This window comes from Oncorhynchus tshawytscha, linkage group LG09 (assembly GCF_018296145.1).
Source record: "Oncorhynchus tshawytscha isolate Ot180627B linkage group LG09, Otsh_v2.0, whole genome shotgun sequence".
Taxonomy (NCBI): Eukaryota; Metazoa; Chordata; class Actinopteri; order Salmoniformes; family Salmonidae; genus Oncorhynchus; species Oncorhynchus tshawytscha.
In genome coordinates, this window is record NC_056437.1 from 8,951,640 (window position 1) to 8,979,634 (window position 27,995).

The window sequence follows — 27,995 nt, forward strand, 5'->3', positions numbered from 1 at the left end:
TTTTAAAAAAGGGCCTGTGTCCCCCTCACTTGGACTTGATCTCTTACCTCTCCTTGACCTTTGACCCCAGGTGTGGCAGGTGAAGTAGACTCGCGGACCATCGAGGTGCTGGCTAGCTGGATGTTGGAGCACCCCCTGACTGAGGAGCTACAGATGGAGAGCCAGCCAGCAGGAGCCTCCACCACTGAAACCCCCTCCCCTGACGGACCGGAGACCGTACAGTGCCCCGAGGCCCCCACCAGCGAACCCAACGAAAGGTCAGATACAGAAACAACCTTCTTTAAAAAAAAAAATAATCAATTGAGTTAAGAGTAGTAGAGCTGTGTCGATTAATCAGTCATAAATTCAATATGATTGTTTCACGAAAAATTGAAGACGCAAGTCAGTTCGAGAGATTGACATCAATAGATTATTCACAGAAACAAAGATTGTGTTGGCTTGGTTGAGTTGGAAGATTAGTTACTGTTATGTTATTGTGTTGCAGTCTGCTGGCGGGCCTGGACCTGGTGGAGAGGGAGAACTTCTTAGATGTCCACCTGACCAGGAACAGGCCGCCCCCGGCCAGACGCCAGCGCTCCAGTTTGGGGCACAGAACATCCTTTAGGAGAGCAGGTCAGCACAACCTCCAACAGGAAGATATTTGGGTAGCTGACCTGAAGCTCTCTGTCTGTGACATTGATGGGATTCTATCTGAGACTAAGGGGATATCATGTGTCCCTCGGGGCTCATACTAGGACCTCTACTGTTCCTGTTACATGTAAATGAAATAGCAGTGAAATGTAAACTCCTGCTGTATGCAGACAACTCTGCCTTGCTCTGCCTTGCTGGTGTTAGGAAAGGATTCTGTGTGGATTGAGGGGCATTAAGCAAAGTGCAGACCATTTTACTTGTCCCAGCAAAGCTGGTAAGGCTTATGTTATCCAGAGCATTGGTGACTGCAACTGTGCTGCTGGCAACAATATAATTACATTTTTCTTTTGCCAATGTTTACTGACACCGGCCATATTCAACAGGTGTTGAGCATTTGTAGATTCGTCAGTTATTCTGCGCTCTGGCACCCTCAGACGAGAGTGCTCTGAAATCGGAGCAGATAGCCAGAGCGAATTTACTAGCTACGTCTATAGACAATTGTCGCAATGACATCATAAACATTCTTTTGAAATAGTTACTTGCATAGTGGAGTCTTTTGTTTACATGTTGCTAGCTAGCTAAACAATGAACCATAAACTCGTAACGTTAGTACCCTGCATGAATCTGCAGGAAGCTAACCAACCAGGGTCAATGTTAGCTAGCTAACATTAGGCTATAACTAGCAATGCAAATGGATTTCTGAGGTACAAATAATATTACTACACAGATCATTCATGTAATGTTAGCTAGCCAGCCAGCTAACGTTAGCATGCTAGCTAACACTTTACCTTGAAAGGAAAACTACTTTCTGACAAAATTAGAAACGTGTAATATCTGAAAATGTAGCTAGACTCTCTTACCCGTATATATGGATGGACACTTCTTCCTCTCTTTCACGGATGCCATGGTTGCCCTTAGTTTGAAGATGTAATCTGGAGCCTTCTGTGTTCTCTTTTAGACGCCGTCTGCATATTTGCAATTAAACGCCAGAATTTTCTCCATCTTTTTTAAATATTTTTTTTATATATATATTTTTTACCTTTATTTAACTAGGCAAGTCAGTTAAGAACAAATTCTTATTTTCAATGACGGCCTAGGAACAGTGGGTTAACTGCCTGTTCAGGGGCAGAACGACAGATTTGTACCTTGTCAGCTCGGGGATTTGAACTTGCAGCCTTCCGGTTACTAGTCCAATGCTCTAACCACTAGGCTACTCTGCCGCCCCACTTAGCTATCATACTCTAATTATACTGATTTCAAAACTCGGTCCTCCAGGAAGTGGAGAGCAACAGTTATGCAGTTCTACTACGTGATATCTTTCAAAAAAGCTGCATTAGAAATGATTACCGACACATACTGACTAGCTCATGTTATAGACAGAAGCGTGCTACATGGCAGACCAAATCGAACTCATCTCGCGGCATGTCCAGCCCACTCATTATCTCAGCCAATCATGGCTAGCGGGAAGGTTGCCCGCTTTTTCCGTAGCTAAACCAACTAGGCTCGTAATTTAACAATGTTATTTGTATTTACAGATGGCGTACAAGTTTGTTATTAAGGCACATGAAAGTTCATGTTCCACAAGGCATTACTGCCAAGAAACACAAACTTAAAAATAAAAAAAAGTTTAAGTTCAAATGTCTCTCCTGTGAAGTAGTGACGCGCAACATACGCCTAGTTTCCTGAAAAGAGTCACATACTGTTGAAGTCGGAAGTTTACATACACCTTAGCCAAATGCATTTAAACTCAGTTTTTCACAATTCCTGACATTTAATCCTAGTAAAAATTCCCTGTCTTAGGTCAGTTAGGATCACCACTTTATTTTAAGAATGTGAAATGTCAGAATAATATTAGAGAGAATGATTTATTTCAGCTTTTATTTCTTTCATCACATTCCCAGTGGGTCAGAAGTTTACATACACTCAATTAGTATTTGGTAGCATTGCCTTTAAATTCTTTAACTTGGGTCAAATGTTTTGGGTAGCCTTCCACAAGCTTCCAACAATAAATTGGGTGAATTTTGGCCCATTTCTCCTGACAGAGCTGGTGTACCCGAGTCAGGTTTGTAGGCCTCCTTGCTCACACGTGCTTTTTCAGTACTGCCCACGAATGTTCTATAGGATTGAGGTCAGGGCTTTGTGATGACCACTCCAATACCTTGACTTTGTTGTCCTTAAGCCATTTTGGGGTCAATGTCCATTTGGAAGACCCATTTGCGACCAAGCTTTAACTTCCTGACTGATGTCTTGAGATGTTGCTTCAATATGATGACATCTATTTTGTGAAGTGCACCAGTCCCTCCTGCACCCCCACAACATGATGCTGCCACCCCCATGCTTCACGGTTGGGATGGTGGTCTTCGGCTTGCAAGCCTCCCCCTTTTTCCTCCAATCATAACGATGGTCATTATGGCCAAACAGTTCTATTTTTGTTTCATCAGACCAGAGGACATTTCTCCAAAAAGTACGATCTTTGTCTCCATGTGCAGTTACAAACCGTAGTCTGGCTTTTTTATGGCGGTTGTGGAGCAGTGGCTTCTTCCTTGCTGAGTGGCCTTTCAGGTTATGTCAATATAGGACTCGTTTTACTGTGGATATAGATACATTTGTACCTGTTTCCTCCAGCATCTTCACAAGGTCCTTTGCTGTTGTTCTGGGATTCATTTGCACGTTTCGCACCAAAGTATGTTCATCTCTAGGAGACAGAATGTGTCTCCTTCCTGAGCAGTATTTTATTTAAAAAAAATATTTAACCTTTATTTATTAACTAGGCAAGTCGGTTAAGAACAAATTCTAATTTTCAATGACGGCCTAGGAACAGTGGGTTAACTGCCTCGTTCAGGGGCAGAACGACGGCTGCGTGGTCCCATGGTGTTTATACTTGCATACTATTGCGTACTATTGTTTGTACAGACGAACGTGGCACCTTCAGGGGTTTGGAAATTGCTCCCAAGGATGAACCAGACTTGTGGAGGTCTACAATTTTTTTTCTGAGTTCTTGGCTGATTTCTTTTGATTTTCCCATGATGTCAAGCAAAGAGGCACTGCGTTTGAAGGTAGGCCTTGAAATGCATCCACAGGTACACCTCCAATTGACTCAAATGATGTCAATTAGCCTATCAGAAGCTTCTAAAGACATGATATCATTTTCTGGAATTTTCCAAGAAGTTTAAAGGCCCACTCAACTTAGTGTATGTAAACTTCTGACCCACTGGAATTGTGATACAGTGAATTATAAGTGAAATAATCTGTCTGTTACAGTTGTTGGAAAATGACTTGTGTCATGCACAAAGTAGATGTTCTATCCAACTTGCAAAAACTATAGTTTGTTAACAAGAAATTTGTGGAGTGGTTGAAAAACGCTATCTGTCTTTCACATGTTCTCCTCTGGGGGGGCTATCTGTCTTCCATATGTTATCCCCCTCCCAGAGGATAACATATGAAAGACAGATATCCTCTGGGGGGCCCTTATCTGTCTTTCATGTGTTATCCTCTGGGGGGTCTTATCTGTCTTTCATATGTTAGCCCCCACCTCCCAGAGGATATCTGTCTTTCATATGTTATCCTCTGGGAGGGCTATCTGTCTTTCATATGTTATCCTCTGGGAGGGCTATCTGTCTTTCATATGTTATCCTCTGGGAGGGCTATCTGTCTTTCATATGTTATCCTCTGGGAGGGCTATCTGTCTTTCATATGTTATCCTCTGGGAGGGCTATCTGTCTTTCATATGTTATCCTCTGGGAGGGCTATCTGTCTTTCATATGTTATCCTCTGGGAGGGCTATCTGTATTTCATATGTTATCCTCTGGGAGGGCTATCTGTATTTCATATGTTATCCTCTGGGAGGGCTATCTGTATTTCATATGTTATCCTCTGGGAGGGCTATCTGTATTTCATATGTTATCCTCTGGGAGGGCTATCTGTATTTCATATGTTATCCTCTGGGAGGGCTATCTGTCTTTCATATGTTATCCTCTGGGAGGGCTATCTGTCTTTTTAAGTGTAACAAAGAAGTTGGAAAAGACTAGGCAGAGACAGTCATGTACTGTTCATTGTGACTCTTTTCGTCTTGCTAACCTACTATATTTCCACCACCATCCTTTCTTCAACCAGACTCTCCGTCCCCCAACCCCATCCCACCGCTGTACAGGCAGGACCCAGGGGTGTCTGAGTGGCCGGAGAGGGCGGAGACGCACCCGTTTGCTGCTGAGGAGGAGTCAGAGTTGGGGTACATGGATGACCCCTACCATGAAGAGCCCTATGAGGAGCTACAGTTTAGAGAGTTCATCAGCTCGGAGAGAGACACCCTCTGGATGGTCGAGGTACTACATCACATTTCACAATCACAGATCCTTGAAATATATATCAGCGCAATGACTTTTAGTTTAAAAACATGACGTTTTGGCCTCCAAACGGCCTTCATTAAAAAGAGCAAACAGTAGGATAGGACTAGAAAAAAAGGTTTAGGCCAGGGTTGGAATCAATTCCATTTCAAATCAGTCAATTTCAGGCAGGTAACTGTAAAAGTTGAATTGATCCCAACCCTGGTTCGGTCCAGTTGATATGGCTGTTGTTTCCCTCAGGGGGGCGAGGAGCACCAGCCCCATGACATGGTACAGTGTGAGCTGTGTAACACCCTGACTCTGCAGTTCAACAACCACATGAAGAGGCATCACCCGGGCTGTGGCCAGAGTGCTGGCCGGCGAGGGTACCGCTCTACCGGGGCATACGTGGACGGGTGGTTCGGAGGGGAGTGTGGGTCCGGTAGCCCTTACTACCTGCTCTGTAGCACCTGTAGAGAGAAGTACCTGGCAGCTAACCTAGGGGAGATTGGATCCAAACATGACCGGTGAGTAAGAGATGCACTTTATGCTTAAGCCTTATTTGTGCAGGAGTCACACACACATATGCACTTTATGCTTAAGCCTTATTTGTGCAGGAGTCACACACACATATGCACTTTATGCTTAAGCATGCCTTATTTGTGCAGGAGTCACACACGCATATGCACTTTATGCTTAAGCATGCCTTATTTGTGCAGGAGTCACACACGCATATGCACTTTATGCTTAAGCATGCCTTATTTGTGCAGGAGTCACACACGCATATGCACTTTATGCTTAAGCATGCCTTATTTGTGCAGGAGTCACACACACATATGCACTTTATGCTTAAGCCTTATTTGTGCAGGAGTCACACACACATATGCACTTTATGCTTAAGCATGCCTTATTTGTGCAGGAGTCACACACGCATATGCACTTTATGCTTAAGCATGCCTTATTTGCGCAGGAGTCACACACACATATGCTCTTTTTCATAGTCCTTCGAGCTGCATAGTAACACTGTATATGCTTGTTAAAAGTACTACAACAGTTGAGTCTGTCAGTTACTCCCAGGCATACTGTTTGTCTCTCCTCAGAATGAAAGGGCTTGCTTCTGATTTAATTGGACGACTGGACAGCACCTCCGATGGTAAGGATTTGACCCTCTATTTGTTACGGTTTCTTCTGCTCTGTGAATCATATGTTTAAGTGACTCCCAGTGAACCAATGTTTTCTTATAATAAATTCACCATGTGCTCCGAAGACAGCGAATCATCTGGTGAATCATATCCAGGTCCCCCTCACAAAAGAGGTTTCTAACCTCAAGGGTCTTAAATAAAGATTAAATTAAAATATAAATATAAATACATTAAAAAGATGACTCATGACGGTATCTGCTTCTTCCAACCAGAAGACTGGGAGCTGGGCCCTCTAGACGACTCTGACCCAGACCGGCTGACTGGGCTGGAGGACTTTGGGGTGTTGCTGAGGCCTCTGGGTCTGAGTGAGAAGAAGCTGGTGCCAGACCCCATCCCCTTCACAGAAAACGACCCGCTGGGAGCGCTGGTCAACAGCACCAGTAACCCTGACGGGTCAATGATCCAGAAAGGTACTGTACTTCACACACAGCATTATGCAGCCAACTAGGGTTGCAGAATCCCCAAATTATACCAAAACTCCACGGTTGGAGAATTTCTGGAATCAACAGGGAATAAGTTGCAAGGAAGTCCTCGACCTACAATTCTTCAACTGGGATTTCTAAAAAAAAATCTGAGAATTCGTGGGAAAGTTTCAAACTAACTCAAACATAATATTTGAAATATGTTCAAATGCTCACACAGATGTTGTAATGTATTGTGTATCTCTGGTATACAGGTGTGGTCAGCATTGACACTAAGGGGTTAGGTTCCTCCGGCCCTCTGACTCTGGGGGAGCAGGCTGCATCGCTGAGAGACCCTCAGGACAGACTGCAGGCTCTAAGGAGAGTCACCTCTACAGCCCAGATACTACTGGCATACAGCATGGTGATGAGAGCACTCTCCCAAACATCCTCTAGGTTGGTTTGTTTAATTGGATCGGTATATCACAATGTGGGGTAGTCTAATGTTCAGAGAGTCCATCAACAACATATTCCATTCTACTGTACAGTGGCTACATTCCAGGATCCTCCTCTGATGAGGTATTTCAATACACATTTGCTACTGAGAAGTAGCTTGTTATTTCACCTCCAAAACGTTGTTTTGTTAGTCTTATGAACCGTTTTAAATTGGTCTGAAAACAGTGAGCTGGAAGCTTGTGTTATTGTTTTTCTGACAGGCCAAATGGCCAGAGTATTCATCCAACAATTCCTGTGCCGTTGTTCTAGTGATAGAGTGGTTTATATGTTACGGTTGATTGTGATGTTACGGTTACAGGGTTGTAATCTGTTACTGTAGAACACTACAGGGCTGTGATATGTTACTGTAGAACACTACAGGGTTGTAATCTGTTACTGTAGAACACTACAGGGCTGTGATCTGTTACTGTAGAACACTACAGGGCTGTGATATGTTACTGTAGAACACTACACGGCTGTAATCTGTTACTGTAGAACACTACAGGGCTGTGATCTGCTGTGACTACAGGGCTGTGTGTTACTTGTAGAACACTACAGGGCTGTGATATGTTACTGTAGAACACTACAGGGCTGTAATCTGTTACTTGTAGAACACTACAGGGCTGTAATCTGTTACTTGTAGAACACTACAGGGCTGTGATCTGTTACTGTAGAACACTACAGGGCTGTGATCTGTTACTGTAGAACACTACAGGGCTGTGATCTGTTACTGTAGAACACTACAGGGCTGTGATCTGTTACTGTAGAACACTACAGGGCTGTGATATGTTACTGTAGAACACTACAGGGCTGTGATCTGTTACTGTAGAACACTACAGGGCTGTGATATGTTACTGTAGAACACTACAGGGCTGTGATATGTTACTGTAGAACACTACAGGGCTGTGATATGTTACTGTAGAACACTACAGGGCTGTGATCTGTTACTGTAGAACACTACAGGGCTGTGATCTGTTACCTGTAGAACACTACAGGGCTGTGATCTGTTACCTGTAGAACACTACAGGGCTGTGATCTGTTTCCTGTAGGACACTACAGGGCTGTGATCTGTTACTGTAGAACACTACAGGGCTGTGATCTGTTACTGTAGAACACTACAGGGCTGTATCTGTTACTGTAGAACACTTCAGGGCTAGGTTGTAATATGTTACACTCCTTTGGTCCCCAATTGTGAAGAAAATGGGAATACAATTGTGTTCCCCTCATATCACACATATATCTCTCCTCCTCTCCCTCCCTCCCTCCCTCCCTCCCTCTATTCTTTTTCTTTCTACTTCGCTCCCTCTCTTGCCCAGTGTGTCAGTGTGCAGTGCCTCTAGTGGTCTGGAGGGCTTGGGCCTGGCAGACATCCGTATCCTGGTGCGTCTGATGTGCCTTGCAGCGGCAGGCCGGGTCCATACCAGTGTTGACCAGCAAGGGGTAGCACGGGGTAGCAGAGGCTGTGGTGGGGCTACAGAGAGCAGCAGCTCTGCCTTCCTCTCCTTCCTTAGCTCAGCTATAGGCAGCCTGGTCTCACACAGCCCCACAGCATACAGGGAGCTGGTGGACATCTGCACTCAGGTGTGTGAGTCTGTACTCGTGGCTGGCTCCATATGTCTTAGACTGTTAACCAAGGTTGGGGTAATTCCGTTTCAATTCAGGAAGTGAACTTCAAATTCCAACTCCAATTGTATGTCTTACAAATCAAATCAAATCAAATGTATTTATATAGCCCTTCGTACATCAGCTGATATCTCAAAGTGCTGTACAGAAACCCAGCCTAAAACCCCAAACAGCAAGCAATGCAGGTGTAGAAGCACAAATGTCTTACGTTTGGCGTAGGCGGCAGGATATGGAATTTCGGTTTTCTTCTTGAATTGACCCCAACCTTGGTGTCTACATTTTTCCATCACCGTCTGTAGAATGTTCTTGTAACTGTAATCTTTCTCTACTTACACTGTCACCCTTTGGTCCGGTTCTAGGATCTGATGGCGGCTGCCACAGGGATGAACCTTGGTGCCATCAGTGATCCTGCACAGAGAGTTCGTCTGACCTCCACCCTGAAGAGGGCGCCACAACAAGATGTCACACCCCTCACACCTCCCACCTTCCTGGTCACACAGAGTCTGGTCTCCCTGCTCACAGAGAAGGGCATCCGCTACCGCTATTCTCCAGAGAGAACCGTTACTGAGCAGCACGAGTCTAAAGGTGAGAGGAAGGTACCTTTATGCCAAAGTCACAGAATAAGTTATGTTTGGTATGGTACATATTTTTCAGGTAGTACATCCACATTGCACTCTGTAGCATTTCCCCCCTACTGGACACAACCCTGTAGAGAGGTTTGATTGGTTGGTGCTACCTTATGACTGCTGTTGTGTTTCCCCGATTGGTCCAGGTCCAGAGGCTGGTAGCCCGTCTGCTGCAGTACCTCCTCCCCAGGTGGGGGCGAGAGTGGGCCCTCTGGAGCTGGCCAACGCCCTGGCTGCCTGTGCCCTGTCTGCCAGGCTGACCAGTAAACATCGTCAGTGGGCAGCCCAGCAGCTGGTCCAGGCCCTGGCAGCCTCAGAGAGGGAGAGGGACAACCCCATCCGGCCTCAGACCTACAGCGACATGGCTGGAGACCTGAGGAAGTGTCCTCTGAAGAAGCTAGAGGGACATCACGGCAGGGTACGGGATTTAAGATATTTATGCTCGAATATTCATATCCTCTCTCCTCACATCCTTCTCAAAACGCATTGACGGAAACGGTCTGAGGGAAGGGACCTTGGACTATCTCTTCCAATGCGGTTTGAGGAGAGAGGAAAGACTAATTAAAAAAGTGAAAGGGATGCTTACTAATGAGGTTCCTGTGATGAGTTCCTGTTTGTTGGATACTGATGTTGACCCGGTTGTTGTTTTTGTAGGTGACTAGCTGTACTTGGAACAATGAGCAGGGTCTGTTGGCCACTGGAGCTCAGGACGGGACAGTCAGATTGTGGGACGTCAACCAGAACACTGCTGACCTGCAGTGCACACACTCCTGTAGCATCAGGTATCATCATGACATACAGTATGGGCCAATACTTCAGAAATGTTTCCTTCTTTGTTGCCTTGAGGTAAGCACAGCTCACATAAATGCAAGGTTACCTCCCTATTACTTCCACCAATGCAACCAAGGTTACCTCCCTATTACTTCCACCAATGCAACCAAGGTTGAAAAGAAGGATGCATTTCTAAAGTATTGGAACATGAAATATGTGGTGCTGTTGGGAGTAGAGCTAATGCCAATCCTGTCCTATTGCCCCAGTGATGACAGACGGGGCTCTGAGGCAGCAGGTGGAGCTCACCTGGTGTCTCCTGTCTATTGGAGCTCTGGAGGTACCCTCCTCGCTGCCTTCCAAAACAAGATCATCAACATCTGGACTGTCAATGGTATGTACAGTAGTAACTGGTCCTCAAACCTTTTAACAATGTGTGTATTTCAGCTGTGTTTTCATAACTTGTTCTCAACTTGCCTACCTGGTTAAATAAAGGTAAAATAAATAAATAAATAAATATGTTCGGATGCTCTGAGGAAGGTCAACTGTGACCGAAAGCTTGGCAAAAAAGAAAAGGGTTTCCGTGGCTCTTCATTTCATATGTTGAAAGTATTAAATCTGTATCTTATCTGAGATTCTGATCTAAAATTTAAAAATGTAAATCCCAAACTTTATCATTAATTTATAAACTCTCTGTTGTGGTTCATTCAGGAGCCCAGGGCCATGTGGAGGCCCAGCCGTCCTGGGTGACAGCCCTCTCCTGGGTGCAGACCTCCAGCCCCTTCCCCACCCAGGGAGGCATCGCCGGGAAGGATGCCCAGCCAGAGAGCCTGTTGGTGGGGCGTCTGGACGGATCACTCTGCTGGTTGCAGGTCACTGAAGACTTCTCCATTGAGAGCACCGAGCTCACCCGCTGCCACAGGAAAGAATGTGAGTTACATACTATATGTATACTGTATGTATACTATATGTATACTGTATGTTTTCTGTATGTATACTGTATGTATACTGTATGTATACTATATGTATACTGTATGTATACTATATGTATACTGTATGTTTTCTATATGTATACTGTATGTATACTATATGTATACTGTATGTATACTATATGTATACTGTATGTTTTCTGTATGTATACTGTATGTATACTATATGTATACTGTATGTATACTATATGTATACTGTATGTTTTCTGTATGTATACTGTATGTATACTATATGTATACTGTATGTTTTCTGTATGTATACTGTATGTATACTGTATGTATACTATATGTATACTGTATGTTTTCTGTATGTATACTGTATGTTTTCTGTATGTATACTGTATGTATACTGTATGTATACTGTATGTATACTGTATGTATACTGTATGTTTTCTGTATGTATACTGTATGTATACTGTATGTATACTGTATGTATACTGTATGTATACTGTATGTTTTCTGTATGTATACTGTATGTTTTCTGTATGTATACTGTATGTATACTGTATGTTTTCTGTATGTATACTGTATGTATACTGTATGTATACTGTATGTATACTGACTGACTGCTGATCTATTAAGTGGCTATTTTTTATAATTATTATGTAGAGGAAACAAGTGGTCAAATATAGCTGCCAGCAGCCACAACATGAGTCCAAGCCAAGTTGCCGTTAAGTCAGAAGTGTCTTTGTTTATGACAATATGTAGTGTTCTCAGTGGTCATGGACTGGTTGATGTGTGACATCTTGCTCCTCTCGCTCCCCTCCCAGCTCCTCAGTGTGTGGCGTGGCACAGTGTGGACAAGCCCTTTGCTGTGGGTTACCCTGATGGGAAGATCCTACTGGCTACCGCTGAATCCTACGAGACTGAACAGCCCCTACTACTGTCTGCCTTCCCTGTAAGTCAACACAGACTTTTACATCCATATAATTGTGTCGTCGTTTACAGGCCCACTCTTTAACCAACTCGGTCGCGTCGTCACCATTGTTATCAACGTTCTACAGACGCTGCAGCCATGTCCTAAAGTAGAACGGGGGCTAATGACTCTTTCGTTTAATTTTACACTATATGGGCTTCGGAATATGACACGATTCTAGTAGGATGCAACTTTGCCGTCATGATCATGTTGTCAAATTTACTTTAGACAGTTGGCGACGTCATTAGCAAGCAAAGTTCGTCAAAAATAGCTAGCAATGCTAACATTAGCTCGCTAAAATCTGGAGGTCTCCTCTCAATCTTAGCTAGCTAGCTAGCTAGCTAGTGTTATACTAGACTATACTATACAATCTGGCAACATCAAAATGACGACAAAAGGGTTTTCTACTTATTAAACTCAGCAAAAAAGGGAAATGTCCTCTCGCTGCCAACTGCATTTATTTGCAAACCTAACATGTGTAAATATTTGTATGAACATAACATTCAACAACTGAGACATAAACTGAACAAGTTCCACAGACATGTGACTAACAGAAATGGAATAATGTGTCCCTGAACAAAGGGGGGGTCAAAATCAAAAGTAACAGTCAGTATCTGGTGTGGCCACCAGCTGCATTAAGTACTGCAGTGCATCTCCTCCTCATGGACTGCACCAGATTTGCCAGTTCTTGCTGTGAGATGTTACCCCACTCTTCCACCAAGGTACCTGCAAGTTTCCGGACATTTCTGGGGGGAATGGCCCTAGCCCTCACCCTCCGATCCAACAGGTCCCAGATGTGCTCAATGGGATTGAGATCCAGGCTCTTCGCTGGCCATGGCAGAACACTGACATTCCTGTCTTGCAGGAAATCACGCACAGAATGAGCAGTATGGCTTGTGGCATTGTCATGCTGGAGGGTCATGTCAGGATGAGTCTGCAGGAAGGGTACCACATGAGGGAGGAGGATGTCTTCCCTGTAACGCACAATGTTGTGATTGCCTGCATTGACAACAAGCTCAGTCCGATGATGCTGTGACACACCGCCCCAGACCATGACAGACCCTCCACCTCCAAATTGATCCCGCTCTAGAGTACAGGCCTCGGTGTAATGCTCATTCCTTCGACGATAAACGCAAATCCGACCATCACCCCTGGTGAGACAAAACTGCGACTCGTCAGTGAAGAGCACTTTTTGCCAGTCCTGTCTGCTCCAGCAACGGTGGGTTTGTGCCAATAGGCAACGATCCTGTGCAGGTGTTGTTACACATGGTCTGCCACTGCGAGGACGATCAGCTGTCCGTCCTGTCTCCCTGTAGCGCTGTCCTAGGCGTCTCACAGTACGGACATTACAATTTATTGCTCTGGCCACATCTACAGTCCTCATGCCTCCTTGACCGCATGCCTAAGGCACGTTCACGCAGATGAGCAGGGACCCTGGACATTTTTTCAGAGTCAGTAGAAAGGCCTCTTTAGTGTCCTAGTTTTCATAACTTTGACCTTACTTGCCTACCGTCTGTAAGCTGTTAGTGTCTTAACGACCGTTCCACAGGTGCATGTTCATTAATTGGTTATGGTTCATTGAACAAGCATGGGAAACAGTGTTTAAACCCATTACAATAAGCATGGGAAACAGTGTTTAAACCCATTACAATAAGCATGGGAAACAGTGTTTAAACCCATTACAATAAGCATGGGAAACAGTGTTTAAATCCTTTACAATGGAGATCTGTGAAGTTATTTGAATTGTTACGAATTATCTTTGAAAGACAGGGTCCTGAAAAGGGGACATTTCTTTTTTTGCTTAGTTTATTTGCTCTTAGAAAGGTCATCTTGTTTTCAAGCCACAGGAAGGCACTCTAGACCAAATCTTCACCAGCGCCCAATGAGGATGCATTGATTAGAATGCTCAGCTGGTCATCAGTCCTAAAACAAACTTGCCATCAATGAATACTTGAAAATACAGTAAATTATTTCAATTCAGCAAACTAAGCTGAAACATCAAGGAAATCCAAGATTGCAAGCAAAACATTTGTCATTCTCTCCCTCCCTCCATCTCTCTCTCCCTCCCATCTCTCTCTCTCGCAATCCTCCCTACCTCTCTCCAGGAGAGTGTCAGCATCCTGCGCTGGGACCCCACGGGCCACCTCCTCCTCTCCACTGGCCGGTCTGAGGTGGTGAAGATCTGGGGGCGGGCGGGAGGCACCTGGATCACCCTCCACTCCCTGTTCCACACAGGCACCGTCAACACGGCCGAGTGGTGCCCGCTGCCTGGCAGAGGTCCCGAACCACGCCTTATGATGGCTGTGTGAGTACCAGGGAATAAGGGGAATGTGTGAGTACCAGAGAATAAGGGGAGAGTGAGTACCAGGGAATAAGGGGAGTGTGTTATTACCAGAGAATAAGGGGAGAGTGAGTACCAGGCAATAAGGGGAAAGTGTGAGTACCAGGGAATAAGGGGAGTGTGTTATTACCAGAGAATAAGGGGAGAGTGAGTACCAGGCAATAAGGGGAAAGTGTGAGTACCAGGCAATAAGGGGAATGTGTTATTACCAGGGAATAAGTGCAGTGTGTGAGTACCAGGGAATAAGGGGAGAGTGTGAGTACCAGGGAATAAGGGGAGTGTGTTATTACCAGAGAATAAGGGGAGAGTGAGTACCAGGCAATAAGGGGAAAGTGTGAGTACCAGGGAATAAGGGGAGAGTGTGAGTACCAGGGAATAAGGGGAGTGTGTTATTACCAGAGAATAAGGGGAGAGTGTGAGTACCAGGAAATAAGGGGAGCGTGTGAGTACCAGGAAATAAGGGGAGAGTGAGTACCAGGAAATAAGGGGAGAGTGTGAGTACCAGGGAATAAGGGGAGAGTGTGAGTACCAGGGAATAAGGGGAGAGTGTGAGTACCAGAGAATAAGGGGAAAGTGTGAGTACCAGGGAATAAGGGGAGAGTGTGAGTACCAGGAAATAAGGGGAGAGTGTGAGTACCAGGGAATAAGGGGAGAGTGTGAGTACCAGGGAATAAGGGGAGAGTGTGAGTACCAGGGAATAAGGGGAGAGTGTGAGTACCAGGGAATAAGGGGAGAGTGTGAGTACCAGGGAATAAGGGGAGAGTGTGAGTACCAGGGAATAAGGGGAGAGTGTGAGTACCAGGGAATAAGGGGAGAGTGGAGAGGGAATAAGGGGAGAGTGTGAGTACCAGGGAATAAGGGGAGAGTGTGAGTACCAGGGAATAAGGGGAGAGTGTGAGTACCAGGGAATAAGGGGAGAATGTGAGCTGTGTACACTGAGTAATTAGTACATTATTAGCTATATTTAACGGTGGCAATGCACATTGATCAACATTTCTGTATTTGGGTCAAATGTAGTCCCTGTAGACATTAGATTTAGTTATTCCCTATATTTCCTCTGTCTTTTTAGAGGGAGCCAGAATGGTCTTCTGAATGTGTGGACTCTGCCACAGGGGGGCACTAATGTGTCAGTTCCTAAGTTCCTGGGCAGCTCATCCAGTCAGGAGAACAACAGTGGCATCAAGGTCAGTACAGTCAGTGTGTTCTGTAGCGCTCAGTTATGGCTGAGATAAGCGGCTTCGTTTATGTCTCCTTTCTTTGCCCCATTTCCTCTGACACCTAAAATGGGAAGTAGAAAATCGTCAGTTGTCTTTGTGGAGGAACAGAAATTCATCATTTTCTATTATTCTATTCTTTTTCTTCTTCTTATCCTTTTGGATTCTTCTAATAACTACTGTATTTGTCAATTCAATTCCAGTTACTCTTTTAATTCACTGTGTCCTGATCTATGTGGCATTTGGCCTCCCTAGCGTGGCAGTGCCAAGTGTGTGTTTCGACTGAGTGGTCACATCACAGCGGTGAAGACCCTGTCGTTCTGCCCCAGTGGTCTGGCCCTGGTGTCTGGAGGTATAGGAGGACTACTCAACATCTGGTCTCTACAGGTGAGAGCTGTAGCATGACGGACTACGCTACTAATAATGCGCTGTTTTCTCATAGTAAAGATTATAAATAAAGATAACATAATAGAGTTAGCCAAACTCCTTATCAATACAACATCCCGTGTCTATTATCAGTGCTGTGTGTTCTAATCTTATCCCGGTTCCCCCCTCCTACAGGATGGTTCCATCCTACAGACAGTGGTGACAGGCCTAGGCTCAGTGGTCAGTACCACCTGGATACCAAATGTAGGGGTGGCTGCCTGCTCCGGCAGGTCAAAGGTTAGTCCAGTATGCCTTTCATTGCACTAGGACTCAGGCTCTATCTCTTTACGATCTGTCCTGTCCTCGTCTGTTCTCGTCTCCCCCTTCATCTCCACTGATTGGAACAGACTTGGCAGGTGGAAACAGAATGGTGGGAGATCATCATTAGGCTGTCTTTCACTCGGTCACTTCTTTCAGATCAGTGCAGTTGAAAGAGAGGGGAGGAGATGAGAGGACAGCTTTTTAGACTGAGAAAGAGACCTCATGAACAGGGTCTGATGTCTGACCTCCCCTCCAACAGGATGCTCTGCTGATCCGCTGTACGTCAGACTGGATCTCCCAGAACCACGTGTTGGCATCCTGCCGCACCGTCCTCAGAACACAGGGCATTCTGGGTCTGAACCGTGCACCCTGCATGGCCGTCTTCCTGGAGAGACTTCCCACACTGCTGCAGGAACAGTACAGCTACGAGAGGGTTAGTACAGTACAGCAGTACAGCTAGTTAGTTAGTTATCTACTTATTTAGATATCTACTTGGTTAGTTATCTACTTGGTTAGTTATCTACTTGGTTAGTTATCTACTTGGTTAGTTATCTACTTGGTTAGTTATCTACTTGGTTAGTTATCTAGTTAGTTATCTACTTGGTTAGTTATCTAGTTGGTTATCTACTTGATTAGTTATCTTGTTAGTTATCTACTTGGTTAGTTATCTAGTTGGTTAGTTATCTAGTTGGTTAGTTATGTACTTGGTTAGTTATCTAGTTGGTTAGTTATCTACTTGGTTAGTTATCTAGTTGGTTAGTTATGTACTTGGTTAGTTATCTAGTTAGTTAGTTAGTTACCTACTTGGTTAGTTATCTACTTGGTTAGTTCGTTAGTTTGGCCGTCTTCCTGGAGAGACTTCCCACACTGCTGCAGGAGGCTGCTTGGATTTACATTCCTACACTTACTCTGTAGAGGCTCGCCTAACAGCTTGTGATTTCGGTGCATTCCAGAGGTTGTAACTTTATGCAAGCGTCTTTCTGCAATTTTATGCAAGTTTTACTACAGGGAACGCTTGGTGGATATAATCCAGCCTTCGCTAGTGCTGCTGACCTCAACAAACTGTCACTGAAGGCCAATTTACAGACAAATGTCCCGTCTCTCTGCAAGGTTATTGAGCCCAGAGGAACATCGGCTAATACAGTAGTTTTCCACCTCATTGGATCTTGAGGATTAATCCGTGTGTCTGTGTGTCTGTGTGTGTGTGGTGTCTGTGTGTGTGTGTGTGTGTGTGGTGTCTGTCTGTCTGTCTGTCTGTCTGTCTGTCTGTCTGTGTGTGCTGTCTGTCTGTGTGTGCTGTCTGTCTGTGTGTGCTGTCTGTCTGTGTGTGCTGTCTGTCTGTCTGTCTGTCTGTCTGTCTGTGTGTGCTGTCTGTCTGTCTGTGTGTGGTGTCTGTCTGTCTGTGTGTGTGTCCCCTCTTTCTCTCTCTCTCTCTCTCTCTGTCTCTCTTTTCCTCTCTCTCTCTCTCTCTCTCTCTCTCTCCAGAGTCACGTGACAGCGGGTGACCAGTTGGTCCACAGTGCCTTCCTCCAGAGTCTGGCCTCTCTGACCGTCGGCCTTTCCCTGGAACAGTACCTGTGTCGGCCCTGCCGACCCCCCCACCACCACCCTGCCAGCCTCAGCCTCGACCACACACACTCCTGCCCCATGGAGTGGAGCTGGCTCCAAACCTTCTCCACCACTGTGAAGAGCGCGGAGGCCATCGCCAGGGGAACAGCGTTCCCAGAATCCTTCACTGTCCCAGAGTTCCAGCAGGCAGGAACCACAGAACTCACCAAGCCCCTGGTGAGCAGAAAGTAGAAGCTTCCTGTAGCTTCCTCAGACTAGGATGGTGTCTGAGATGACACCCTATTCCCTATTAGTGTGAGCTGCATAGAGAATAGGGCACTTGGGAGTGTGTGGGGTTGTGTTATTGGAGAAACAGGCTAGCTGCCAGCCAATTATGGTGTTCCTTCAACTGTTTTTTCTTTTTACTTTTAGTGTTATTTGTTCATCTTTCTATTTACTGTGATGTATGGCAGCTCACACAGTTTGTTGATGCACTCACTTCACTTCAATTCACTTCTTCTCATCGCTTCTCTTCTTCTCTTCTCTGCTTCTCTTCTCTTCTTCGCTTCTCTTCTTCTCTTCTCTGCTTCTCTTCTCTGCTTCGCTTCTCTTCTTCTTCTCTTCTTCTCTTCTCTGCTTCTCTTCTCTTCTTCGCTTCTCTTCTTCTCTTCTCTGCTTCGCTTCTCTTCTTCTTCTCTTCTTCGCTTCTCTTCTTCGCTTCTCTTCTTCTCTTCTCTTCTTCGCTTCTCTTCTTCTTCTCTTCTTCGCTTCTCTTCTTCTCTTCTCTGCTTCGCTTCTCTTCTTCGCTTCTCTTCTTCTTCTCTTCTTCGCTTCTCTTCTTCGCTTCTCTTCTTCGCTTCTCTTCTTCTCTCCTCTTTCTCAGGACAATAGTAAGTGGAGCTTCATGATGGACGAACAACTCATGTCCTGGGCCACCACCAGACCTGAGGTAAGATTTCCGTCTCCAGTACCATATCTACATCCCAAATGGCACCCTATTCCCTATATAGTGCACTACTATTGACCAGGGCCTACACAGGGCTCTACTCCCTATATAGTGCACTACTATTGACCAGGGCCTACACAGGGCTCTATTCCCTATATAGTGCACTACTATTGACCAGGGCCTACACAGGGCTCTATTCCCTATATAGTGCACTACTATTGACCGGTGCCTACATAGGGCTCTATTCCCTATATAGTGCACTACTATTGACCAGGCCCTACACAGGGCTCTATTCCCTATATAGTGCACTACTATTGACCAGGGCCTACACAGGGCTCAGGTCAAAATAAGTCCACTATATAGGGAGTAGGGTGCCGTTTCTGATGCAGGCCATATCTCCTGAGGTAAGGTTTCTGTCTGTAAAACCATATATCCTATTCTCTTAATGTCATTACTGTATCACTTGACATACCCTCAGCAGCTCTGGGAACCCACGCCCTGGGTCAGACCAGCCTCATGACACAGCTCCATCACTTCATGTTCAGATAGCTGTATCACTTGCTATTGTTCACACTGTTCAGTGTTATGACTGTCCCCATAACGATATCCTGTCTGTTATTAGTCATTTTGAAGGTGTCAATAATGCTGTCTTGCCAACTGTTTTGGTCATTGTTAGAAAGACTGGACGAAGCGATCTGAAACCAGGCTACTTTAAGCTACTTTAACAGGCTACTTTAAGCTACTTTAACAGGCTTTCCCACCTCCTCTTACTGTATTTGACAGGACTGGCAACAGGGAGGGAAGAGTCAGGTGTTTCTGTGGGGCAACGGGCGTCACGGACAGCTGGCAGACGCAGGGACCAACCTGATGGTGCCTACCATCGCCCCGTCTCTGTCCCAGACACATCAGGTAGAGTTCATAACCTACTAATACACAGCACACGTCGTCAGCATCTCTGATTAGGCAGCTCCAGATTGTACTTAGACTTCTTACATTTTGAGCCCGAAGATTCTCTGTTGTTGACCTGTGATACTCTACTCTCTGCAGGTTGTGTGTGGGCAGAACTGTACATTCCTGGTACAGGCGAACGGTACGGTGCTGGCTGTAGGAGAGGGTAGCTATGGGAGACTGGGCCAGGGCAACTCTGATGACCTATATACCCCCACAGTTATCTCAGCCTTGCAAGGTAACATCTTTATCTCAGGTTGATCTATAACCTTGGACACCTTTGACACCTTTGTCCCCCTTGTTGACCCCCCCCCCCAGGCTACGTGGTGACCCAGCTGGTGACCTCTTGCGGTTCTGACGGCCACTCCCTGGCCCTGACGGAGACGGGGGAGGTGTTCAGCTGGGGTGACGGGGACTATGGGAAGCTGGGACATGGGAACAGTGAGAGACAGAGACGACCCAAACAGGTGGAGGCTCTGCAGGGAGAGGAGGTGGTGCAGGTAGGACTGGAGATGAGGCTCTGCAGGGAGAGGAGGTGGTGCAGGTAGGACTGGAGATGAGGCTCTGCAGGGAGAGGAGGTGGGGCGGGTAGGACTGGAGATGAGGCTCTGCAGGGAGAGGAGGTGGGGCGGGTAGGACTGGAGATGAGGCTCACCTGACAGGTCACACCTAACATTTCTGGGATGTTAAATGACATTATATGAATCCCTCTTACTGTAGATTGCATACTCTTCGTTGTATTTACATTAGATGTATAATGCTTCATTCTAAGTGGTAGGCCAGCACGGAAACATTCTTGGTTTCATTAATCCTGAATTAGTTTCTCTGTCTCTGTCATTCATCATTCCTTCACACAACAGTTGGCATGTGGGTTCAAACACTCAGCCGTGATTACAACAGACGGGAAGCTGTTGACCTTCGGTAGTGGAGACTCTGGTCGTCTGGGTCAAAGGTCAACGTCCAACAAGATGCTGCCAGAGAGAGTCACGGCGCTGGAGGGATATCACATTGGACAGGTATGATCCGTCATATCAGACATACCAAACCGTATTAGCACACTACATGGTTGCCATTGCACTCAGGCCAGGTCCATCAACAACGAGACTGCTGCGCAGGCCTACTAATAACAGAGCGAAAGCACCTTAATAACAGAAATATAGGGATACTTAAAACATGAACCTAACAAGACAGGTAATGTCCATCATATCAGACAGGTAATGTCCATCATATCAGACAGGTAATGTCCATCATATCAGACAGGTAACGTCCATCATATCAGACAGGTAATGTCCATCATATCAGACAGGTAATGTCCATCATATCAGACAGGTAACGTCCATCATATCAGACAGGTAACGTCCATCATATCAGACAGGTAACGTCCATCATATCAGACAGGTAATGTCCATCATATCAGACAGGTAACGTCCATCATATCAGACAGGTAACGTCCATCATATCAGACAGGTAATGTCCATCATATCAGACAGGTAATGTCCATCATATCAGACAGGTAACGTCCATCATATCAGACAGGTAACGTCCATCATATCAGAGAGGTAACGTCCATCATATCAGAGAGGTAACGTCCATCATATCAGACAGGTAACGTCCATCGTATCAGACAGGTAACGTCCATCGTATCGGACAGGTAACGTCCATCGTATCGGACAGGTACCGTCCATCGTATCGGACAGGTGGTACCGTCCATCGTATCGGACAGGTGGTACCGTCCATCGTATCGGACAGGTGGTACCGTCCATCGTATCGGACAGGTGGTACCGTCCATCGTATCGGACAGGTGGTACCGTCCATCGTATCGGACAGGTGGTACCGTCCATCATGATAACATGTTTGATTTTCTGTCTGTGATGCTGACAATGTTGCCTAAGGAGCAGGTGGTAAAGCTGGGGTCTCAGTCCTGGTGTATAAAGCTGGGGTCTCAGTCAGGCTGGTGTTTTAAAGCAGGGGTCTCAGTCAGGGCTGGTGTTTTAAAGCAGGGGGTCTCAGTCAGGGCTGGTGTTTTAAAGCAGGGGGTCTCAGTCAGGGCTGGTGTTTTAAAGCAGGGGGTCTCAGTCAGGGCTGGTGGTTTAAAGCAGGGGTCTCAGTCAGGGCTGGTGTTTTAAAGCAGGGGTCTCAGTCAGGGCTGGTGTTTTAAAGCAGGGGGTCTCAGTCAGGGCTGGTGTTTTAAAGCAGTCAGGGCTGGGGTCTCAGTCAGGGCTGGTGTTTTAAAGCAGGGGGTCTCAGTCAGGGCTGGTGTTTTAAAGCAGGGGGTCTCAGTCAGGGCTGGTGTTTTAAAGCAGGGGGTCTCAGTCAGGGCTGGTGTATTAAAGCAGGGGGTCTCAGTCAGGGCTGGTGTTTTAAAGCAGGGGGTCTCAGTCAGGGCTGGTGTATTAAAGCTGGGGTCTCAGTCAGGGCTGTTGTATGCATGCTGCATAAGTCTTGCTGGTGACATCCAATTTCCCCTCGCAGGATAATATACAGTGCCTTGCGAAAGTATTCGGCCCCCTTGAACTTTGCGACCTTTTGCCACATTTCAGGCTTCAAACATAAAGATATAAAACTGTATTTTTTTGTGAAGAATCAACAACAAGTGGGACACAATCATGAAGTGGAACGACATTTATTGGATATTTCAAACTTTTTTAACAAATCAAAAACTGAAAAATTGGGCGTGCAAAATTATTCAGCCCCTTAAGTTAATATTTTGTAGCGCCACCTTTTGCTGCGATTACAGCTGTAAGTCACTTGGGGTATGTCTCTATCAGTTTTGCACATCGAGAGACTGACATTTTTTCCCATTCCTCCTTGCAAAACAGCTTGAGCTCAGTGAGGTTGGATGGAGAGCATTTGTGAACAGCAGTTTTCAGTTCTTTCCACAGATTCTCGATTGGATTCAGGTCTGGACTTTGACTTGGCCATTCTAACACCTGGATATGTTTATTTTTGAACCATTCCATTGTAGATTTTGCTTTATGTTTTGGATCATTGTCTTGTTGGAAGACAAATCTCCGTCCCAGTCTCACGTCTTTTGCAGACTCCATCAGGTTTTCTTCCAGAATGGTCCTGTATTTGGCTCCATCCATCTTCCCATCAATTTTAACCATCTTCCCTGTCCCTGCTCAAGAAAAGCAGGCCCAAACCATGATGCTGCCACCACCATGTTTGACAGTGGGGATGGTGTGTTCAGGGTGATGAGCTGTGTTGCTTGTACGCCAAACATAAGGTTTTGCATTATTGCCAAAAAGTTCAATTTTGGTTTCATCTGACCAGAGCACCTTCTTCCACATGTTTGGTGTGTCTCCCAGGTGGCTTGTGGCAAACTTTAAACGACACTTTTTATGGATATCTTTAAGAAATGGCTTTCTTCTTGCCACTCTTCCATAAAGGCCAGATTTGTGCAATATACGACTGATTGTTGTCCTATGGACAGAGTCTCCCACCTCAGCTGTAGATCTCTGCAGTTCATCCAGAGTGATCATGGGCCTCTTGGCTGCATCTCTGATCAGTCTTCTCCTTGTATGAGCTGAAAGTTTAGAGGGACGGCCAGGTCTTGGTAGATTTGCAGTGGTCTGATACTCTTCCATTTCAATATTATCGCTTGCACAGTGCTCCTTGGGATGTTTAAAGCTTGGGAAATGTGTTTGTATCCAAATCCGGCTTTAAACTTCTTCACAACAGTTTCTCGGATCTGCTTGGTGTGTTCCCTGTTCTTCATGATGCTCTCTGCGCTTTTAACGGACCTCTGAGACTATCACAGTGCAGGTGCATTTATACGGAGACTTGATTACACACAGGTGGATTGTATTTATCATCATTAGTCATTTAGGTCAACATTGGATCATTCAGATCCTCACTGAACTTCTGGAGAGAGTTTGCTGGACTGAAAGTAAAGGGGCTGAATAATTTTGCACGCCCAATTTTTCAGTTTTTGATTTGTTAAAAAAGTTTGAAATATCCAATAAATGTCGTTCCACTTCATGATTGTGTCCCACTTGTTGTTGATTCTTCACAAAAAAATACAGTTTTATATCTTTATGTTTGAAGCCTGAAATGTGGCAAAAGGTCGCAAAGTTCAAGGGGGCCGAATACTTTCGCAAGGCACTGTATATGTATTTTTCTACCTTTATTTAGATAGGCAAGTCAGTTAAGAACAAATTCTTATTTACAATGACGGTCTACACCGACCAAACCAGGACGACAGTGGGCCAATTGTGCGCCGCCCTATGGGACTCCCAATCACGGCCGGATGTGATACAGCCTGGAATCGAACCAGGGACTGTAGTGACGCCTCTTGCACTGAGATTGCAGTGCCTTAGACCACTGCGCCACTCGGGAGCCCTATTAATAACCTTTATTGAATTCAATTGGGCACCCTGCTCTGCTTCCTATTGGCCCCCAGATGTATATCTTGTATATCCCCAGATGTATATCTTATTCCTATTGGCCCCCAGATGTATATCTTATTCCTATTGGCCCCCAGATGTATATCTTATTCCTATTGGCCCCCAGATGTATATCTAATTCCTATTGGCCCCCAGATGTATATCTTATTCCTATTGGCCCCCAGATGTATATCTTATTCCTATTGGCCCAGATGTATATCTTATTCCTATTGGCCCCCAGATGTATATCTTATTCCTATTGGCCCCCAGATGTATATCTTATTCCTATTGGCCCCCAGATGTATATCTTATTCCTATTGCCATTGGATCTCTGTCAGCTTCGGTCAACGGTTACCTATGTGTTACCTATGTTTTTCTCCCATTGTGACTAGGTGTCCTGTGGTATCAACCACACCCTGGTGCTGTCCTCCGATGGGATGAGTGTCTGGTCCTTTGGTGACGGGGACTATGGGAAGCTGGGGACCGGTCCCTGCACTGTGAAGTCTTATCCTCAGGTAGGCTACAAGTGCTCCTCTCGCGTTTCAACAAAATAACTTCCACAATGGGTTATTATTCATCTTTTTCATTATTCTTTACTTTGTAGAAAGTGGAGCAACTGTGTAACAAGGGAATCAAGAAGGTTGGCTGCGGGACCCAGTTTTCTGTTGTCCTGGCCAAAGATGGGCATGTTTACACCTTTGGACAAGGTAATGAATGTAGTTTATCATGTGAAGTTCCACACAGCAGACTTGACTACAGTAGTAGGCTAACTTTTTTTTTTTTTTTAATGGACCCTCAGCTGTTCTGTTTTTGTGGTGGCACAGCAGCTACATGATAATATGTGTCAGTTCCCCCACCTATTGTAAAACATCCGTATCAAAGTGGTCTCATGTGCATTGATTATGTGGTGCTTGAGCTAGATTTTTTATTTTTTTATTGACAGAACTTTAAGACCTATTTCAAGCTGTCTTGTCTCTCCTTCCTTCCTTCCTTCCTTCCTTCCTTCCTTCCTTCCTTCCTTCCTTCCTTCCTTCCTTCCTTCCTTCCTTCCTTCCTTCCTTCCTTCCTTCCTCTCCCCTCAGAGCGGTTGATCGGCCTGCCAGACTCTCTGTTGAAGAACCACAACCGTCCCCAGGTGGTGCCAGCCCTGGAGGGGGTGTTTGTAGAGGACATAGCTGTGGGCTGTGAGCATGTCCTGGTTTTGTCTTCTACCGGAGATGTCTATGCCTGGGGCTGTAACTGTGAGGGACAGGTAGGAACATAGCTTCTCTACCACAGTATTACACGAGTTCTTCATTCAGCTTTCCTCAATTCCTTGCATCCTCTCCTCGCCGCTGAGGGTGTGGAGCTGAGGGTGTGGAGCTGAGGGTGTGGAGCTGAGGGTGTGGAGCTGAGGGTGTGGAGCTGAGGGTATGGAGCGTGGACCTTTTCCTCCAATGAGGAGGTGGTAACTAGATAAGATGTGAGGAATCACTGAAAGACTGAGATGGAGCCTAAGACTAGTGGTGGTGGTGTATAGATTTGTCCTCTCATTCAGAATGTGACTTTCCACTGAAGTCAGTCTTTGTTTTGTGTTGATCTGTCTTTCAGCTTGGCCTGGGTCACTCAAGCCCAGTGAAGGAGCCCACCCTGGTGACAGCCCTACAGGGGAACAACGTCAGACAGATCTCTGCTGGTCGCTGCCACAGCTCAGCCTGGACCACACCCTCACCCTCTGTCAAAGCCTCAGGTAAACACACACACACACTGATGGCATGCCTCAGCTCTATGTGCTTGGAGACCAGATGTTATCCATAATGTCTCCTGGGGTTGGACATATCCCAGGACTGTTACCCAGTCTGACCTCTTCTTCACCTTCCATAAACAGTGTCTGCTGATCTCTCTTTTCCAGGTGCCTCAGCCAACCTGCAGCTGGGTCTGCCCCAGTCTATCCCTCCCCAGTATAACGCTCTGAAAGACTGCAGCCCTGACGTCCTCAACACCCGCCTCCGGGTGCTCTACCACTTCTCTGACCTCATGTACAAGTCCTGGAGGCTGCTCAACCTCCACCCCAGGAACCAGGTAATTAGTACTTCCGGCGCCGACAGAGATGGCCGCCTCGCTTCGCGTTCCTCGGAAACTATGCAGTTTTTTGTTTTTTTACGTGTCATTTCTTACACTAGTACCCCAGGTCATCTTAGGTTTCATTACATACAGTCGAGAAGAACTACTGAATATAAGATCAGCGTCAACTCACCATCAGTACGACCAAGAATATGTTTTTCGCGACGCGGATCCTGTGTTCTGCCTTACAACCAGGACAACGGAGTGGATTACATGCAGCGACCGAAAAAAACGACTCAGAAAAAGAGGGAAACGAAGCGGTCTTCTGGTCAGACTCCGCAGACGGGCACACCGTGCACCACTCCCTAGCATTCTTCTTGCCAATGTCCAGTCTCTTGACAACAAGGTTGATGAAATCCGAGCAAGGGTAGCATTCCAGAGGGACATCAGAGACTGTAACGTTCTCTGCTTCACGGAAACATGGCTCACTGGAGAGACGCTATCCGAAGCGGTGCAGCCAGCGGGTTTCTCCACGCATCGCGCCGACAGAAACAAACATCTTTCTGGTAAGAAGAGGGGCGGGGGCGTATGCCTTATGGCCAACGTGACATGGTGTGATGAAAGAAACATACAGGAACTCAAATCCTTCTGTTCACCTGATTTAGAATTCCTCACAATCAAATGTAGACCGCATTATCTACCAAGAGAATTCTCTTCGATTATAATCACAGCCGTATATATCCCCCCAAGCAGACACATCGATGGCTCTGAACAAACTTTATTTAACTCTCTGCAAACTGGAAACGATTTATCCGGAGGCTGTAGCTGGGGATTTTAACAAGGCTAATCTGAAAACAAGACTCCCTAAATTTTATCAGCATATCGATTGCGCAACCAGGGGTGGAAAGACCCTGGATCATTGTTACTCTAACTTCCACGACGCATATAAGGCCCTGCCCCGCCCCCCTTTCGGAAAAGCTGACCACGACTCCATTTTGTTGATCCCTGCCTACAGACAGACAGAAACTAAAACAAGAGGCTCCCACGCTGAGGTCTGTCCAACGCTGGTCCGACCAAGCTGACTCCACACTCCAAGACTGCTTCCATCACGTGGACTGGGAGATGTTTCGTATTGCGTCAGACAACAACATTGACGAATACGCTGATTCGGTGTGCGAGTTCATTAGAACGTGCGTTGAAGATGTCGTTCCCATAGCAACGATTAAAACATTCCCTAACCAGAAACCGTGGATTGATGGCAGCATTCGTGTGAAACTGAAAGCGCGAACCACTGCTTTTAATCAGGGCAAGGTGTCTGGTAACATGACTGAATACAAACAGTGCAGCTATTCCCTCCGCAAGGCTATCAAACAAGCTAAGCGCCAGTACAGAGACAAAGTAGAATCTCAATTCAACGGCTCAGACACAAGAGGCATGTGGCAGGGTCTACAGTCAATCACGGACTACAGGAAGAAACCCAGCCCAGTCACGGACCAGGATGTCTTGCTCCCAGGCAGACTAAATAACTTTTTGCCCGCTTTGAGGACAATACAGTGCCACTGACACGGCCTGCAACGAAAACATGCGGTCTCTCCTTCACTGCAGCCGAGGTGAGTAAGACATTTAAACGTGTTAACCCTCGCAAGGCTGCAGGCCCAGACGGCATCCCCAGCCGCGCCCTCAGAGCATGCGCAGACCAGCTGGCCGGTGTGTTTACGGACATATTCAATCAATCCCTATCAATCCCAATCCCAATCCCTATCAATCCCGAACAGTCTGCTGTTCCCACATGCTTCAAGAGGGCCACCATTGTTCCTGTTCCCAAGAAAGCTAAGGTAACTGAGCTAAACGACTACCGCCCCGTAGCACTCACATCCGTCATCATGAAGTGCTTTGAGAGACTAGTCAAGG

The 27,995-nt window shown here is 45.9% G+C and overlaps 1 protein-coding gene across 6 annotated transcripts in view; it reads left to right on the plus strand.

The window, feature by feature from the left end:
• LOC112259490 (probable E3 ubiquitin-protein ligase HERC1) overlaps positions 1-27,995 on the plus strand; it is a 96,241-nt gene that overhangs the window by 58,775 nt on the left and 9,471 nt on the right. For 5 of the 6 annotated variants that reach the window (XM_042326469.1, XM_042326464.1, XM_042326468.1 and 2 more), the window contains 30 exons: positions 71-257; positions 485-612; positions 4,744-4,952; positions 5,214-5,479; positions 6,053-6,105; positions 6,367-6,564; positions 6,831-7,011; positions 8,367-8,631; positions 9,033-9,258; positions 9,446-9,717; positions 9,954-10,081; positions 10,337-10,461; positions 10,779-10,997; positions 11,827-11,954; positions 14,078-14,277; positions 15,383-15,497; positions 15,783-15,914; positions 16,089-16,190; positions 16,474-16,647; positions 17,700-17,999; positions 18,646-18,711; positions 19,492-19,617; positions 19,756-19,894; positions 19,975-20,156; positions 20,517-20,672; positions 24,434-24,556; positions 24,646-24,748; positions 25,124-25,293; positions 25,632-25,770; positions 25,933-26,102. In XM_042326469.1, the coding sequence (XP_042182403.1) occupies positions 71-257; positions 485-612; positions 4,744-4,952; positions 5,214-5,479; positions 6,053-6,105; positions 6,367-6,564; positions 6,831-7,011; positions 8,367-8,631; positions 9,033-9,258; positions 9,446-9,717; positions 9,954-10,081; positions 10,337-10,461; positions 10,779-10,997; positions 11,827-11,954; positions 14,078-14,277; positions 15,383-15,497; positions 15,783-15,914; positions 16,089-16,190; positions 16,474-16,647; positions 17,700-17,999; positions 18,646-18,711; positions 19,492-19,617; positions 19,756-19,894; positions 19,975-20,156; positions 20,517-20,672; positions 24,434-24,556; positions 24,646-24,748; positions 25,124-25,293; positions 25,632-25,770; positions 25,933-26,102 (4,982 nt within the window). The remainder of the gene's footprint in view (positions 1-70; positions 258-484; positions 613-4,743; positions 4,953-5,213; positions 5,480-6,052; positions 6,106-6,366; positions 6,565-6,830; positions 7,012-8,366; positions 8,632-9,032; positions 9,259-9,445; positions 9,718-9,953; positions 10,082-10,336; positions 10,462-10,778; positions 10,998-11,826; positions 11,955-14,077; positions 14,278-15,382; positions 15,498-15,782; positions 15,915-16,088; positions 16,191-16,473; positions 16,648-17,699; positions 18,000-18,645; positions 18,712-19,491; positions 19,618-19,755; positions 19,895-19,974; positions 20,157-20,516; positions 20,673-24,433; positions 24,557-24,645; positions 24,749-25,123; positions 25,294-25,631; positions 25,771-25,932; positions 26,103-27,995) is intronic. The other variant, XM_042326465.1, reaches the window with a different exon arrangement.